The sequence below is a fragment of the Artemia sp. Qi Xiang Cuo genome, chromosome 13 (assembly GCF_049724085.1).
Source record: "Artemia sp. Qi Xiang Cuo chromosome 13, ASM4972408v1, whole genome shotgun sequence".
In the NCBI taxonomy this organism is placed as follows: Eukaryota; Metazoa; Arthropoda; class Branchiopoda; order Anostraca; family Artemiidae; genus Artemia; species Artemia sp. Qi Xiang Cuo.
Window position 1 is genome coordinate 65,116,979 of NC_142806.1, and position 19,710 is coordinate 65,136,688.

The window sequence follows — 19,710 nt, forward strand, 5'->3', positions numbered from 1 at the left end:
CGGATAAAATTCCCATTCCTTTGGTAAGTTTCTTCAATTGAAATTACGACTATAAATGATTTTTTTAATTTTGGAAACAAGGGTACATTTCATCAATCTTGGACAAAAGTAGTAGTTTAAGGTTAATAATATTAGGCCTAATAAATTCTTAATCGTAAAAAAAAAAAAACACAAATGAATGAAAATTAACTGTCCCCCTCGCTAGATTTTGAAAATTTTCCACCCATTAGATTCTGAAAAACTCCCTTTCTGTACCTTATTTTTTTGGAATCTGACATTTTTTCGTAAGAAAAATATCAAAAACAGTACTTCATAATTTGATTAGGATATCATGAATAGGGCTAAAAAAGCAACAAGTCCGCCAATTGTTTGATATTTAAAAGGTAGATTTTAATTCTACTCCTTTACTTACCCATTCCAAACAGTTCGTGTCGGATCACTCGACTTCTTGGGTTATAATTACCATCGGATGAAAGGCTTACGTTTTAAACCAAATAAACCAAGCTAAGTCCGTTTTTTCCTAAAGCATCCTACCAAATACCAGTTTTCTACCTTTTTCAGCGCTGCACGGCTTCTATTAAACCTACTCTTGAATACACCTGTCCACTTCAGCGTTTTTCTTCTATTAAGAAACAAACTAACCTTTTCAAATCTCTGTAAAAGTTCACAAAAATGTAAATAATCATTTCTTTCTTATAATGTCGTGCCGAAAGTTCCACCCTTTAAATTCTACGCATCTTTAATTCAACCTCTTCTTGTATATATGTGTCCTGTTTCGCCTTTCTCTCTATTTTCGACTCAAGAGGACTTTCGATGAGTTTCAGGCTATTTTTTTTAAATTTCCATGATTTTTTTTCAAATTAACATTTTACTAATAAGATTAATCGAAACAAGATTTAAGTTCCTGAATCAGCAACAGATGGTAAAATGTATTCACTACATAGTTTTTTTTTTAAGCATTTTTAAATTTTTGGTTACTAAGAGCCACAGTTCATTCTTTTCTGGGTTGCAACTATTGCTGCAACCATCATTGGGTTCAAGATTGGAGGGTGGATGAGAGGACGCGGGTCTCCGTTTTGACAATGATAGAAGATTAATCCCGCAAACATGAAATATATTTAAAAAGAATCAGATTTGTTTTAAAAATCTCTTTTTTAAGGGGACCCCATCCCAAAAACTCAAGGCTGTATCTTCAAAACCGGAGGGATTAAAAAGAGTTTGTAACGAACTTATATTTTGGCCCAAAGAGCATGAGACACTTATAAGAGCTTGGTCTTTGAAGATTTAACAAATATTATGAATTAAAAACAACTGGCACCACGTATACTGTCGCGTCAAACGACTTCATACAAAAGCAGACAAAACTGGATATTTGGTGTGATTAATCAACATTGTGCTAGGATTTGAAGCTGAAATTTCTCTGTAAGTGATAATTAGCCAGCATTTTTATTTTCAAGGATTAATTTCAGTTAAGTTCCAGCCTGCACAAAATGGGCCTAGATTAATCTGCGGACAATCTAGCCAGTTTTAAGTAGGCTGGTTGTCTCTAAGCTGGAAAGCCTACTCGTGACAGAGTTAGGTATTTTTACCCTCTTACGTATTTTAAATGACATGAAAAGACAAGTGTGAAGCAGTTTTGAGTGGATTGTAACTTTAAATTTTATCTTATATTTAAGATAAGAAATCAATTTTATTTTACCTTTTTGGCAAAACTGGTTTAATTCCCAGATCTCCTTATTCCCTCCCACGACAATTCCTCCTTCCTATGTATCCTTTATGGAGGTATGGACACAGTTGAAAAAATCTTGAAAAAATAGGAAGCTAAGTCGGAAGCGAACCAAGATTAGAATATTAGAAGCTACGATGGTTTTGCAATGTAAGCGCTTTGAAAGGCAGGAAAAGATCCGTTAAACCTTGTCCAGAAGAATTTCATAGTACCCTTTTGGCTGAGTTTTAGTACCCTTTTGGCTGGTCGTATGTCCTACAACAAGCTATGATGTGAAAAATATGGTTCGGTCCCACTTTCAAGGGCTACAATAAAAGGTTGAGATGTTAAGACACTTTTTATAGATGAAGGATGACAGATTACTAAAGATTATACTTTTGTAGATATCAATCTTGGGCCAAACAAAAAGCAGGTCATCTCCTAATGGGGTTGCAAGATATCATAAGGAAGGATTTAAAACAAAACGGAACTTCAGGGGGGGGTGGAGCAGGGAGTTGAGGTTTGAACAGATTGAGGTCGAGGAGGAACACCCGTAGCTATGTTGATTTCAGGTAGTTTGGTGCTGTAGTGAGCTGTTAGAAGTTGATTGGGCAGTACATTACCGTTTCTAAATTGACAGATACATCTATGTTTGTCACGCACACAATCTTTGAACATATCCTGGAGAAATATCATTTTCTTTATTGCGATATTCTTGTGCGTGGGATCAGCTTTTTAAAACATCAACTTTTCACAAGAAGAAAAAGCCTAATCTCAGGACAATTCTATTGATCATGAATACAAATATACTATGTTTAATGTAAATGAAAATCTCTTTTTAAGACTCCCCTAACTATGTCTACTAAAATTGTCACGTTCAATATTGGTACGCAGCGGTCATTCATTAGTTTCGATTTTTAATTAATTCTGAACATTATTTTGTATTGAAGGTTTTTCGTCAATACGTTATTTGCAACAAAATTACTCAATCTCCAAGAATTGTCCTACTGAAAACACAAAAAAAGTAATCGTCTTATTTTGCCAACCCCCCTCTCCTATTTTCGAAACCACTTATTTTTCGCGTTTTCATAAGAAAAATCGAAAAACAAGAAATTGCACCCCCACACCTGATTTCAAAAATACATATTTTTGTATCTTCATTTTAAAAGAAATCCTTGCCCCCTCCCCCCGATTTGCAAGGATAGTCTCGATTTCATGGGTATTTAGGATCTGGAAAGCTAAGCAATACTGTTTTTTCTGGTTTTGATTCAGATTTGCCAAATCGAGACAAATTACTCATCAAACGAAATGATGTAACTAGTCTTGATAGCGACACCTCACTTCTATGTATTTTCAAAGCAAGTTCAAAATGTGATGGTTGCACGCACGAACAGCAAAAACCCCACATTCTCTATTATGAAATACAGCTTAAAGAAGATGAAACAAAACAAAGCTTCCTTGGCGTGAATTGAAGAAAATATGGAGTATTAAGACTTGATCACCTTTATTAAAAGTCCTATTCATCCAAAACTTCTTCCTCTTCTTCCTGCACAGATCATGAAAAATTTATATATTAACATTGTCCATTAATTTTTCACACTTGCTTCTTTATTTAGTAATCAAATCTGAAATCAAAGTAAGACTGATCAAATTCATGCACTCTCACATAACCATCTTCACCACCTGAGGAGTACGATTTGCCATCAGGATGAAAAGCAAGAGAATTGATTGGTCCAAAATGTCCTTTGACACGCCCAAATTCTTCTTCAAATACTAAATGGAAAAATCTAGCATCAAATTTGCCAACCCGGGCTGAGGTTGTTGTTACTTCCATAGCTTCTTGACCGCCACCAAGAACCACCTGGAAATAAAGTTGTTGGTGCTAAAGACAAGTACAAAATAAAAGTGCATTCTCTGAACGGTGGACTTATCAGGCTTCATTTCAACCATAGGCGGAATAGAAGTTGGCTCCCCATAGTGGCAGGGTAAAAATTGACATTATGGTAAAGTAATATTATTTTTACTGAAAACACATCGCGGCATCAAGCCTAAAAAGGCAAATAAACTGTGAATTACAATTTGAAATCATAAACTATAGATGGTGTAAAACAGAAATACATATAAAATTTGGTAAATATCACATTTGATAAATATCGTAAGAAAAGGAAAGAAAAAGATATAACACCTCAAGAACATTAAAAACGAACAAGGCATGTAGAACTTACAAGGCAATTAAAAAAGTGAATGAAAACACAAAGAGGGGGCAAACGGGGGAAGTCGCAAGAATAAAAAGGGAAGGAAACTATTGGGATGGTTTTGATTTTTTTTTTTTAGTAATGAAGGAGACATAAGTTTTTTCATATCTTGAGGAACGGCAGTGGACGGAGGACAAGATTGGGTCAGGCTGAGAAACAGCCAGGGATTGCAGAAATCTGAACGGGTGTCTTATGAGAAAACGTTTCCCGTTCGAAACGTGAGGCTATTATGTGCCGGAGCCCCTGCAGAGAACAAGGTATATTTAATTCACATAGTTCTTTGGGTTTCAATGATACTCGCTCTTTCACGTCGACTTTTTTTTGTGCAACCTAGGATTCTTGGGAATCCTGGTTGAGAAGCTCAAGCTTAGACGGTAAGATCTATTCTTTCTAATTTCCACATAGCTTCTTTTTCATCACATGCTCTTATGACTTAGCTGCAAAGTTTGGCTTCGACTTGTCCACTCAGTAACATTAATATTTTTTAAATTTCCCCATTTAACCTTGTTTTCACTTTCTATATCTTTCAAGGATCATTATCACTAAATGTATTTATGTATTTATTTTTAATCTTTTGGCATGTTCCGACCCCTTTATTTATGTTTAAATTATTTTTTTTTTTACTCTGAAATATGGATTCACCCCCTCGAGGCTTGTGATAATAGTTATATCTTATCAATCTACAGCACAAATAAATATAGTGAATGCATAAAATTAAAATATTGCAAAAAAAGGATTAGTAGACAGAAAGACATACAACCAATAAAAACTACCGTTCTTCCCGTCCCGGGGTCTCTTTGCCCAGCGGAAACCCTTTCCTGGTGACACAATCACAAAACCGCAATAATATCTTTATAGACAATGACATGGAACTCACCAATTTGGCTTCTAACGGCTCATGAACATTCATGATTAAAAAAAGTAAATACATCCTATCAGCTAAAAAATATTTCGAAAGTGTGGGGGAAGTGTTAAGCGAAAGTGCTAATTTGGCTGAAAAAGAGTATTTTTACCTTAGCACACGCGTGTCCAAAAATAATGTTAACCTGATTTGTTTGGACGTTATTATTATTTGTTCATAGTGACAATAATAATGGTGATGATAGTTCAAAATAACGCACCGACTAACATTTGTAGGTGGATTCTAAAGTTCGAATCTTATTTCCCAAACAAACGTTACTGCAACTATGCCACCATTTTTCGTTTGTTTTTCATCATGTCAAACAGTTAAAACAAATCATTATTTGATTTAATTAGTTTAATTTAATCATTATAATGATTTATAATGAGATGCAAATAAATCAGTATTTAAAATACTTTGAAAAGTCTTATTTTTTACCACGCTATTTTAAAGGAACTATTTTATACCTGTCTAATTATTTTTGTCATTAGCTGCAATAGCATCATTAAGTCAGCAAACAACTTAATATATATTTTCTCTTAATTACAGTTAAGGCCCAAACGCAGCTGCCAGAAAAAGGTTATTAATTTATTAATAATTAATTTGTTAAAGGTTATTAATTTACTAATTAGGTCATAATGTAGCTTAATAGGCAGTCAAACCATGAAAGTTTTTGTTTTTACTTTGATTAAACATGATTGATAAGAAGACGACAAGCAAAGTATTTGCTGCAAAGCTCTTTAAGAAGAAAACAAAACTCCTTTGAAACCAAAAGAATTTATCTTATCAAATCCCCAAGGGCCAAATAGTCTTGACTGAAAATTCCATAATTTTACAGAAGAAGAAAAGAGGCTTATTTAGGGTTCAAGGTATTGATTTGAAGAAGATGATGATTCATTTACGGAAACTTTTCTATAATCTAAATGCCTTTAGCAAGACTCTTTGCTATTTCAAAGTTGCCCCACCTAACTAGTAACTTTAAGGGATGGTATTTTGAAATACAAGGATGAAAAGATGAAAGAATGTGACTATTACATGAAACCATCAAACCTCTTTGAAACCAACTTGAGTCTAATCAGGTTTGCAGGTGCTGTCTTTCAGAAGAGGAAGATGATTTACGTATGGAATTGTGTCCACATTTCTTCCTTGGTTTATACACAAATAATACAACAGTAATAGCTTACATGATCGTGTATAGGCGACAAGGCAGCACTATTGACAGGTCGTTCAGTTTTGTAAGTTTTCATCAAATCAACACTATCAGTATCAAAAAGCTTGGCAGTACAATCCTTCGAGGCTGTAATAAACATTGTTCCATCCTTACTCAGCTGCATATCATTGATCTGCTGACTATGCTCGGATACCATGGTTATATTCTTTCCTGTCTGCAAACAAAAATAGTAAGTTATATCTTTTAATTATGGATTGACAAGCGCGTAGTCAGGAAACGCCCCTCCCCACTAGAGGAAAGATTGTGAGCCCCAATTCCTTCTCCAAATGAAACATCACAAGAGGCATCTTGTGGCTCTTAATTCGGCAACTAAAGACCTTAGATGGCGGGGAAGAGGAGGGGCGATGGAAAGGAAGTCAAATCTCTCTTATACAAAGAAAACCACTTTGTTCAATTGTTTCTCTCCCAGTTCAAGTGAACTTCCTGGCAAACCTCCGTAACCCTCAGCCAATTCCCAATGAATATGTAATAATAATATCCAGGAGAATACAAAACCTCATGAGACAAGAGGTTGCTTTATGTCAGGAATACACAAACACATCTATTCGGTGAAAGAGGGGAAGGTAGATTAATATACAGAGGGTTGAGGAGAGGGTACATTAACCCTTTACCATACAATAAATATGTTAAAGGATGAAATTATATTACAAATCATTATATGAGGAGATATGGCGTACAAATGTTTTAATGACATGGAATATTCCCCCACGAGTAATTTGGAAAGGTACACGATTTTTTCATAATTTCCTGTATTTATTCGTCAGCTTTTTGCTTTTTCCAAATTTGCAAAATTTCCAATTCCTGGTAATTTCAGCTGGAACCAAGTTTTATCACTTCATAAAAGAGATTCTACAGAATTTTGAATGGTTTTCGGAAATGTGATAATTCTAATTGGGTTTAGAGGTATTAAAAAAAAAAAAAAAAACTAATTTTTGGATTTGAACTAAAATTAATGCCCTCTAGCGAGCCAAAATTACAATAATATGATAGTAGAGTAGCAAAGCATATAAAAACCTTGGCTTTAAAAAAAATTGCTAAAAAAGCACAATATAATCTAAACACTTTTACAAATTATATCTAAACTTATCAGTTTAGGGGACTTCTTAAACTGACCAGATGGCTATCTTTTAAATTATGATTTAAATCAAAACAATTAAAACTAGACGAAAATCTGTTAACATTGAGTGATGGCACTTATCTTCTGCCGGGAGGTCTTTGCCTTACCTATTGTATTTATCTATTTTCTAGGGCCCAATCCAAATTTATATAATTGGTAAGTGATTGTAGCTTCTAGTCAATCAAAAACCCGCAGAGAATTCACGTGACATTATACAGCCGGTGCCTGAAGTGTAAAAAAAAAAAAAAAAAAAAAAACAATAACGAGACCCGAGGCATCAGGAATGTTCAACTCTTTAGAAGATTGTATTATTTTTTCTCTTTTATGGCTGAAGCATGAAGGCAAGCGAGTATTACTCATTATAAAAGCTACATTGAATCAGTACTGTATCCTCAATATCATGTCCTAGCATTTGGAGGTCGTGATATTTTGTTAGTTTAATGATTTGTACTGAAATTGAGTGCATTTCAAACAGTTTGTGGTAGCGAACTGTAAATGAGCGACTCTAAAAAACAGAATTTTGATACTAATAGATAAATCAAGAGAATCAGCTTATTATGCTCCAAAAATATAAAAATTTGTCAAGTTTAGTGTTACTCATCAAAAGCTACGAGCCAGAGAAAATGTGCCTGTTTTTAAAATAGGAGGGAAACACCCCCTAAAATTCAAGGAATCTTAATGAAAATCAAACCATCATATTCAGCGTTCCAGAGAACCCTACTGTAGAAGTTTCAAGCTCCCACATACAAAAATGTGGAATTTTGCTATTTTCGCCAGAAGAAAGATCACAGATGCGTGTTTATTTGTTTTTTTTTTCAGGGGTGATCATATCAAGACAATGGTCCAAGAAGATCGGAAGAAGGTGCATTCAAACAAAATTTAAAGATATACTGCCCTTTTTAAGTGACCAAAGAGATTGGAGGGCAACTGGCCTCCCTACCACGGCCTTTCCCCCCAAAAGTATCTAATAAAATTTTCAGTTAGCCATTTTAGTCAGTTTAGTTTAAAGATCAAATAATTATATCTTTACGGGTAAAATGACCCTCCAAAGTCGGTCAGGAGAGGTCTGAAAGTTATGAAATTTGCCAATTGTTTACGTATAGTATTTGTTATTGGGAAGTATACAGATATTTTTCGGGGGGGGGGGCATTTTGTACTTGGGGCGGACTTCCATAGAGATAATCTTCTTTGGGGAGGGAGTTCCCCCGGAGGGTGAACTTTCCTGGAGAATTTTTCACTGGGGGAATTTGACGGAATTCCTATACGAAATTCTTTTTAATTGTCTTACACTTTCTTTGCCAACTCAATTTTGCACGTGGGGATGTTCCAATGGAATTATCCGGGGGCTTTTTTCCGCATGTTTTGATTTTCGGAAAAAAATTTCCACGGAAGAGGGCATTTCCAGAGTGATTGAGAAACCGATTAGAAATTAAAGTGTTTTTCAAATGAAAGTATACTGAGGAGCATTTTTCAGGCGGAATCGTCTTTAAGAAATTTTACGGGGGGGGGGGGGAGATTTTAGGCCATGACGGAACTGCCTGGAGAGAATTTGACGGGCGGGTGCACTTTACGAGGGATGAAGTTTCCATAGAGGAGTTTCCCGTGAGGAGGGGGGGGGGGGGTACATTTCATGGAGGGTGGGCCACATTTACGGCATTATTTGAGAAGCGATCAGAAAATGAAATAAAAAAAAACAACAACCATTTTTTTAACTGAAAGTAAGGAGCAACATTAAAACTCAAAACGAACAGAAATTATTCTGTATATGGAGGGTTGCTCCCTCCTAAATACCTTGCTCTTTACGCTAAAGTTTGACTGTTTGTCAAATTTTTTAGGAATGGCTACTGAAACACAGGGGCCGTGTAATTAGAATATGAAGTTTTTTCTTTAAAGTGATAACAGCTTCAGCGTAAAGAGTAAGGTATCGAGGAGGGGGCAACCCTTCATATACGGAATAATTTCTGTTCGTTTTGAGTTTTAAGGTTGCCCTTACTTTCAGTTTAAAAAATTGTTATTTTTATTTAATCACTAAAAGGTAGGGAATTTTACATGTATTGATATCTTGGTAAGCATACCCTGTTTAGTCTCTGATTGATGCTTTCAGTTGTTTTTTTTTGGGGCGGGGGAGAGGGAAAGGGGCCAAATATTTTTTCTTCAGTCCTAACAAAGGAGAGGAACTACGATTCTGTTGCTGTTTTATGCTTTTGACAAGCTCTTTGGCTATTTAAGAAATAAAAGCAACAAAATTATATTCATGTTTTATCTCTTTATTTATACTTCACATTTATTTATACGATATCTTGTATTTTATACATGTTTTTATCTTATCTCTTCAATTTATATTTATTTCTTAGAAGAAAATACAGGATGTTGATTAAAGAGCTGGCACATTTCTGCCATTAAACCTAGAAATTAAAATAACTTACTCTGAAGTCCCAGACAACAATATCACCATTTTCATGACCAGAAATGATTTTTTCGTCTAACGTCCCCCAAATTATAGATGTAACCTTTGGGTTGGGTGCAGAATTTGGAATTCTTAATGTGGGGTTGTCTTGCTCTGCAAAGGAAAAAAAAAAAAAAAAAAAAGAAACAATGGGAGGCATAATTTCTGCCTCAAAGACTTTATTTAGCGCTTTTGAGACAACTTTTTATGCTGGAATCATATAAGCGATCAGGATCTTTCAATAAACCACAGTTTTTGTATTAATACTTTTTTAAAAGTTTGTTTCTATTTTCATTTTTCCAAAAAAAGTAATTGTCTATGAAAGTTTTCTAATGCAGTTTCTTGGCTTTAGTAAACTCAAGAGTGTGATCATAGATTGTTTTCAGAAGAATAAGTATTTTTGCAAAGTTTCTAAGAGCGTTCATTTACTCGAATTGTTGACATCTCAGACCAAAAAAAAGATGAAATATGCAACAATACACTATGTAGAAACTTTGGGCACTGTAAACATGAATGCATATTTGAATTTAATTCTAATAACGCGTAAAACGTAACCAGAAAATATAATTGTGTTTCTTGTGATTGTAGATCACATTTGATTTAATAATGTCAAGTGACTCATCGGTTGCAAATTTCAACCTATCTGTTTTTCAGAATTGTATTAGCCAAATGAAATGTCTCTACAAAAGTTTGAATACCATTTTGCACAGTAGATTTGAGAAGTACAAGTTCAAAATTTTGTTTTCAACAATCACAAAGCAAACAAGACTTTTGCGTTGGAGAAAGACCTATGAGGGTGTACGGTCGCTAGAGAATCCAGTCCATATTTATGAGAACATAAATAGTTCCTTTATCCTCAATTAATTTTTGTACAGGTTTGGATTCTTTTCTTTATCAGTAAATACTACACTTTTAGCTTCTAATATTCTTTCAAAGAGATGAATATCATTAGACTTCCAATACATATCACCAAAAATCAATGGATATCAGTTATCACTACTGTTTAAAAGGGCAGAATGCAATATTGATGGAGATGTAACGAATACTGACTACCACCACTCTTTTCAGCTACCCATCTCATCTTATTTAAGTTACCCTCCATTCAGTCCAAATAATCTTTTTAAAACACCAGGAATCAATGGATATCAGTTATCACTACTGTTTTAAAGGGCAGAATGCAATATTGATGGAGGTGTAAGGAATACTGACTACCACCACTCTTTTCAGCTACCCATCTCATCTTATTTAAGTTACCCTCCATTCAGTCCAAATAATCTTTTTAAAACACCAAGAATCAATAGATATCAGTTATCACTAATGTTTTAAAGGGCAAAATGCAATATTGATGGAGATGTAAGGAATACTGACTACCACCACTCTTTTCAGCTACCCATCTCATCTTATTTAAGTTACCCTCCATTCAGTCCAAATAATCTTTTTAAAACACCAAGAATCAATAGATATCAGTTATCACTACTGTTTTAAAGGCAAAATGCAATATTGATGGGGATGTAAGGAATACTGACTACCACCACTCTTTTCAGCTACCCATCTCATCTTATTTAAGTTACCCTCCATTCAGTCCAAATAATCTTTTTAAAACACCAAGTATCCATGGATATCAGTTATCACTAATGTTTTAAAGGGCAGAATGCACTATTGATGGAGATGTAAGGAATACTGACTACCACCACTCTTTTCAGCTACCCATCTCATCTTATTTAAGTTACCCTCCATTCAGTCCAAATAATCTTTTTAAAAAACCAAGAATCGATAGATATCAGTTATCACTAATGTTTTAAAGGGCAGAATGCAATATAGATGGAGATGTAAGGAATACTGACTACCACCACTCTTTTCAGCTACCCATCTCATCTTATTTAAGTTACCCTCCATTCAGTCCAAATAATCTTTTTAAAACACCAAGAATCGATAGATATCAGTTATCACTAATGTTTTAAAGGGCAAAATGCAATATTGATGGAGATGTAAGGAATACTGACTACCACCACTCTTTTCAGCTACCCATCTCATATTATTTAAGTTACCCTCCATTCAGTCCAAATAATCTTTTTAAAACACCAAGAATCAATGGATATCAGTTATCACTACTGTTTTAAAGGACAAAATGCAATATTGATGGGGATGTAAGGAATACTGACTACCACCACTCTTTTCAGCTACCCATCTCATCTTATTTAAGTTACCCTCCATTCAGTCCAAATAATCTTTTTAAAACACCAAGAATCAATAGATATCAGTTATCACTACTGTTTTAAAGGTCATAATGCAATATTGATGGAGATGTAAGGAATACTGACTACCACCACTCTTTTCAGCTACCCATCTCATCTTATTTAAGTTACCCTCCATTCAGTCCAAATAATCTTTTTAAAACACCAAGAATCAATAGATATCAGTTATCACTAATGTTTTAAAGGGCAAAATGCAATATAGATGGAGATCTAAGGAATACTGACTACCACCACTCTTTTCAGCTACCCATCTCATCTTATTTAAGTTACCCTCCATTCAGTCCAAATAATCTTTCTAAAACACCAAGAATCGATAGATATCAGTTATCACTAATGTTTTAAAGGGCAGAATGCAATATTGATGGAGATGTAAGGAATACTGACTACCATGACTCTTTTCAGCTACCCATCTCATCTTATTTAAGTTACCCTCCATTCAGTCCAAATAATCTTTTTAAAACACAAAGAATCGATAGATATCAGTTATCACTAATGTTTTAAAGGGCAGAATGCAATATTGATGGAGATGTAAGGAATACTGACTTCCACCACTCTTTTCAGCTACCCATCTCATCTGATTTAAGTTACCCTCCATTCAGTCCAAATAATCTTTTTAAAACACCAAGAATCAATAGATATCAGTTATCACTAATGTTTTAAAGGGCAAAATGCAATATAGATGGAGATGTAAGGAATACTGACTACCACCACTCTTTTCAGCTACCCATCTCATCTTATTTAAGTTACACTCCATTCAGTCCAAATAATCTTTTTAAAACACCAAGAATATATAGATATCAGTTATCACTAATGTTTTAAAGGTCAGAATGCAATATTGATGGAGATCTAAGGAATACTGACTACCACCACTCTTTTCAGCTACCCATCTCATGTTATTTAAGTTACCCTCCATTCAGTCCAAATAATCTTTTTAAAACACCAAGAATCAATGGATATCAGTTATCACTACTGTTTTAAAGGACAAAATGCAATATTGATGGAGATGTAAGGAATACTGACTACCACCACTCTTTTCAGCTACCCATCTCATCTTATTTAAAGTTACCCTCCATTCAGTCCAAATAATCTTTTTAAAACACCAAGAATCAATAGATATCAGTTATCACTAATGTTTTAAAGGGCAGAATGCAATATTGATGGAGATGTAAGGAATACTGACTACCACCACTCTTTTCAGCTACCCATCTCATCTTATTTAAGTTACCCTCCATTCAGTCCAAATAATCTTTTTAAAACACCAAGAATCAATAGATATCAGTTATCACTACTGTTTTAAAGGGCAGAATGCAATATTGATGGAGATGTAAGGAATACTGACTACCACCACTCTTTTCAGCTACCCATCTCATCTTATTTAAGTTACCCTCCATTCAGTCCAAATAATCTTTTTAAAACACCAAGAATCAATAGATATCAGTTATCACTAATGTTTTAAAGGGCAGAATGCAATATTGATGGAGATCTAAGGAATACTGACTACCACCACTCTTTTCAGCTACCCATCTCATGTTATTTAAGTTACCCTCCATTCAGTCCAAATAATCTTTTTAAAACACCAAGAATCAATGGATATCAGTTATCACTACTGTTTTAAAGGTCAAAATGCAATATTGATGGAGATGTAAGGAATACTGACTACCACCACTCTTTTCAGCTACCCATCTCATCTTATTTAATTTACCCTCCATTCAGTCCAAATAATCTTTTAAAACACTAAGTATCAATGGATATCAGTTATCACTACTGTTTTTAAGGGGAGAATGCAATATTGATGGAGATGTAACGAATACTGACTACCACCACTCTTTTCAGCTACCCATCTCATCTTATTTAAGTTACCCTCCATTCAGTCCAAATAATCTTTTTAAAACACCAAGAATCAATAGATATCAGTTATCACTACTGTTTTAAAGGGCAGAATGCAATATTGATGGAGATATAAGGAATACTGACTGCCACCACTCTTTTCAGCTACCCATCTTATCTTATTTAAGTTACCCTCCATTCAGTCCAAATAATCTTTTTAAAACACCAAGAATAGATAGATATCAATTATCACTACTGTTTTACAGGGCAGAATGCAATATTGATGGAGATGTAAGGAATACTGACTACCACCACTCTTTTCAGCTACCCATCTCATCTTATTTAAGTTACCCTCCATTCAGTCCAAATAATTTTTTTAAAACACCAAGAATCAATTGATATCAGTTATCACTACTGTTTTAAAGGGCAGAATGCAATATTGATGGAGATATAAGGAATACTGACTACCACCACTCTTTTCAGCTACCCATCTCATCTTATTTAAGTTACCCTCCATTCAGTCCAAATAATATTTTTAAAACACCAAGAATCAATGGATATCAGTTATCACTACTGTTTTAAAGGGCAGAATGCAATATTGATGGAGATATAAGGAATACTGACTACCACCACTCTTTTCAGCTACCCATCTCATCTTATTTAAGTTACCCTCCATTCAGTCCAAATAATTTTTTTAAAACACAAAGAATCAATGGATATCAGTTATCACTACTGTTTTAAAGGACAAAATGCAATATTGATGGAGATTTAAGGAATACTGACTACCACCACTCTTTTCAGCTACCCATCTCATCTTATTTAATTTACCCTCCATTCAGTCCAAATAATCTTTTAAAACACTAAGTATCAATGGATATCAGTTATCACTACTGTTTTTAAGGGGAGAATGCAATATTGATGGAGATGTAACGAATACTGACTACCACCACTCTTTTCAGCTACCCATCTCATCTTATTTAAGTTACCCTCCATTCAGTCCAAATAATCTTTTTAAAACACCAAGAATATATTGATATCATTTATCACTACTGTTTTAAAGGGCAGAATGCAATATTGATGGAGATATAAGGAATACTGACTACCACCACTCTTTTCAGCTACCCATCTCATCTTATTTAAGTTACCCTCCATTCAGTCCAAATAATCTTTTTAAAACACCAAGAATAGATAGATATCAGTTATCACTACTGTTTTACAGGGCAGACTGCAATATTGATGGAGATGTAAGGAATACTGACTACCACCACTCTTTTCAGCTACCCATCTCATCTTATTTAAGTTACCCTCCATTCAGTCCAAATAATCTTTTTAAAACACCAAGAATCAATGGATATCAGTTATCACTACTGTTTTAAAGGGCAGAATGCAATATTGATGGAGATGTAAGGAATACTGACTACCACCACTCTTTTCAGCTACCCATCTCATCTTATTTAAGTTACCCTCCATTCAGTCCAAATAATTTTTTTAAACATCAAGAATCAATGGATATCAGTTATCACTACTGTTTTAAAGGGCAGAATGCAATATTGATGGAGATGTAAGGAATACTGACTACCACCACTCTTTTCAGCTACCCATCTCATCTTATTTAAGTTACCCTCCATTCAGTCCAAATAATCTTTTTAAAACACCAAGTATCAATGGATATCAGTTATCACTACTGTTTTAAAGGGCAGAATGCAATATTGATGGAGATGTAAGGAATACTGACTGCCACCACTCTTTTCAGCTACCCATCTTATCTTATTTAAGTTACCCTCCATTCAGTCCAAATAATCTTTTTAAAACACCAAGAATCAATGGATATCAGTTATCACTACTGTTTTAAAGGGCAGAATGCAATATTGATGGAGATTTAAGGAATACTGACTGCCACCACTCTTTTCAGCTACCCATCTTATCTTATTTAAGTTACCCTCCATTCAGTCCAAATAATATTTTTAAAACACCAAGAATAGATAGATATCAATTATCACTACTGTTTTACAGGGCAGAATGCAATATTGATGGAGATGTAAGGAATACTGACTACCACCACTCTTTTCAGCTACCCATCTCATCTTATTTAAGTTACCCTCCATTCAGTCCAAATAATCTTTTTAAAACACCAAGAATCAATGGATATCATTTATCACTACTGTTTTAAAGGGCAGAATTCAATATTGATGGAGATATAAGGAATACTGACTACCACCACTCTTTTCAGCTACCCATCTCATCTTATTTAAGTTACCCTCCATTCAGTCCAAATAATTTTTTTAAAACACCAAGAATCAATGGATATCAGTTATCACTACTGTTTTAAAGGGCAGAATGCAATAGTGATGGAGATATAAGGAATACTGACTACCACCACTCTTTTCAGCTACCCATCTCATCTTATTTAAGTTACCCTCCATTCAGTCCAAATAATATTTTTAAAAAACCAAGAATCAATGGATATCAGTTATCACTACTGTTTTAAAGGACAAAATGCAATATTGATGGAGATGTAAGGAATACTGACTACCACCACTCTTTTCAGCTACCCATCTCATGTTATTTAAGTTACCCTCCATTCAGTCAAAATAATCTTTTAAAAAACTAATTATAAATGGATATCAGTTATCACTACTGTTTTTAAGGGGAGAATGCAATATTGATGGAGATGTAACGAATACTGACTACCACCACTCTTTTCAGCGACCCATCTCATCTTATTTAATTTACCCTCCATTCAGTCCAAATAATCTTTTTAAAACACCAAGTATCAATGGATATCAGTTATCACTACTGTTTTAAAGGGCAGAATGCAATATTGATGGAGATATAAGGAATACTGACTGCCACCACTCTTTTCAGCTAGCCATCTTATCTTATTTAAGTTACCCTCAATTCAGTCCAAATAATCTTTTTAAAACACCAAGAATATATAGATATCAGTTATCACTACTGTTTTACAGGGCAGACTGCAATATTGATGGAGATTTAAGGAATACTGACTACCACCACTCTTTTCAGCTACCCATGTCATCTTATTTAAGTTACCCTCCATTCAGTCCAAATAATCTTTTTAAAACACCAAGTATCAATGGATATCAGTTATCACTACTGTTTTAAAGGCCAGAATGCAATATTGATGGAGATGTAAGGAATACTGACTACCACCACTCTTTTCAGCTACCCATCTCATCTTATTTAAGTTACCCTCCATTCAGTCCAAATAATTTTTTTTAAACATCAAGAATCAATGGATATCAGTTATCACTACTGTTTTAAAGGGCAGAATGCAATATTGATGGAGATATAAGGAATACTGACTACCACCACTCTTTTCAGCTACCCATCTCATCTTATTTAAGTTACCCTCCATTCAGTCCAAATAATCTTTTTAAAACACCAAGAATCAATGGATATCAGTTATCACTACTGTTTTAAAGGGCAGAATGCAATATTGATGGAGATCTAAGGAATACTGACTACCACCACTCTTTTCAGCTACCCATCTCATCTTATTTAAGTTACCCTCCATTCAGTCCAAATAATTTTTTTAAAACACCAAGAATCAATGGATATCAGTTATCACTACTGTTTTAAAGGGCAGAATGCAATATTGATGGAGATCTAAGGAATACTGACTACCACCACTCTTTTCAGCTACCCATCTCATATTATTTAAGTTACCCTCCATTCAGTCCAAATAATCTTTTTAAAACACCAAGAATCAATGGATATCAGTTATCACTACTGTTTTAAAGGACAAAATGCAATATTGATGGGGATGTAACGAATACTGACTACCACCACTCTTTTCAGCTACCCATCTCATCTTATTTAAGTTACCCTCCATTCAGTCCAAATAATCTTTTAAAACAACAAGTATAAATGGATATCAGTTATCACTAATGTTTTAAAGGGCAGAATGCAATATTGATGGAGATGTAAGGAATACTGACTACCACCACTCTTTTCAGCTACCCATCTCATCTTATTTAAGTTACCCTCCATTCAGTCCAAATAATCTTTTTAAAACACCAAGTATCGAAAGATATCAGTTATCACTAATGTTTTAAAGGGCAGAATGCAATATTGATGGAGATCTAAGGAATACTGACTACCACCACTCTTTTCAGCTACCCATCTCATGTTATTTAAGTTACCCTCCATTCAGTCCAAATAATCTTTTTAAAACACCAAGAATCAATGGATATCAGTTATCACTACTGTTTTAAAGGTCAAAATGCAATATTGATGGAGATGTAACGAATACTGACTACCACCACTCTTTTCACCTACCCATCTCATCTTATTTAAGTTACCCTCCATTCAGTCCAAATAATCTTTTTAAAACACCAAGAATAGATAGATATCAGTTATCACTACTGTTTAACAGGGCAGAATGCAATATTGATGGAGATGTAAGGAATACTGACTACCACCACTCTTTTCAGCTAGCCATCTCATCTTATTTAAGTTACCCTCCATTCAGTCCAAATAATCTTTTTAAAACACCAAGAATCAATGGATATCAGTTATCACTACTGTTTTAAAGGGCATAATGCAATATTGATGGAGATGTAAGGAATACTGACTACCACCACTCTTTTCAGCTAGCCATCTCATCTTATTTAAGTTACCCTCCATTCAGTCCAAATAATTTTTTTAAAACACCAAGAATCAATGGATATCAGTTATCACTACTGTTTTAAAGGGCAGAATGCAATATTGATGGAGATTTAAGGGATACTGACAACCACTACTCTTTTCAGCTCCCCACCCCATTTTTTCAGTTACCATCAAATTACTCACCTGAACTCTTTTTAAAGCACTAAATGTCAATAGATTTTAGTTACCCTATATTCTTTTTAAAATACTGAATTCCAATGGATATTCAATAATTAAAAAAATCTTGATTTCTGTCTTCATATTGTCAGGCTTTATAGTAAAGCCATCTACCAAAGTATTGTTTTTGAGGACTGCCCCCCCCCCCCACTTTTTGGAGACTGTCAATTTACGAAAATATTGTCATTATTAACTGTAGAATAAAACTTAACTTTAGATAAGACAGCATTATACTGCATAAGGAAGGACATTTTCGTATCTATTTAAATCCAAAGCCTAACTAATTTGGATATCATGTCTATATAAAGAAATATAATTACACCCATAAAAAACAATGAAAACACAGAGAAAGCAACATTTTATAACTTTTAATTGTTGTTTAATACCTTTTACTATTCTTACAGTTTCTTTATGTACTCTTGGAGAACGTAGGAAATATGTGGGGAGGGATAGACTGAGGGATGGTCCTTACAGTTGCCCTATGTGTGGAGAGATGGATGAATCTGCATCATTTTTCAAGGCAATACAGGGAGTTGCGCTTGGAAATATTTTGTAGGGAGATCGGGGGGAGAGACTGGATTTTGGAAATTTTGAGAAATTTTAGTTTTACTTAAATATAAATAATATTGGAATGTTCGTCCGTGTAAGTATGACGTATTGTGATGATTTTCTTAAATAATCAGTTTTAGTGTCTTTTCACTCTATGTTTTGTTGCTGTATTTTTTCGCTTGTTTTGTGCATGTCACCATGACCCAATTGGGTTTTCGTGAGAATAAATCTATCTATCTATGGTCTGCCCGTCCTTCAAGCGGATAGTCTCAGAGACCTGCTGCTTCTTCCCTGTGGCATGTTTTAGTAAGTGTTAGAGCCTACAGGTGTTGCGTGTCTTACACACAGCCTCAGTGGCATCCGCTGTTTTCGTCCAGTAATTTTGCCAGTCTATTCTGGATGATCTTTTAATTTTCACTCTTCGCTTTCTAAACTCTGTTTTTGAACAGGATGTTCGACACTGTTCAGGAAACTTAATACGTTTTTGGGTGATTCAGTAATTTCTTTTTGGTTTTGATGCACTAAGGACTTCTTTCACAGAATCCTCCATTGCTGCAGTGATTCACTATTTTCTTTTTC

At 34.4% G+C, this 19,710-nt stretch overlaps 1 protein-coding gene across 1 annotated transcript in view; it reads right to left on the bottom strand.

Moving 5' to 3' along the window:
* Positions 1–3,192: 3,192 nt before the first annotated feature.
* eIF3i (eukaryotic translation initiation factor 3 subunit i) overlaps positions 3,193–19,710 on the bottom strand; it is a 49,449-nt gene continuing 32,931 nt past the window's right edge. Inside the window, exons 4-6 of the mRNA XM_089099115.1 lie at positions 9,636–9,769; positions 6,046–6,246; positions 3,193–3,566 (exon numbers count right to left, since the gene is read on the bottom strand). Of these exons, the coding sequence (XP_088955241.1) occupies positions 3,318–3,566; positions 6,046–6,246; positions 9,636–9,769 (584 nt within the window). The 3' untranslated portion in view covers positions 3,193–3,317. The remainder of the gene's footprint in view (positions 3,567–6,045; positions 6,247–9,635; positions 9,770–19,710) is intronic.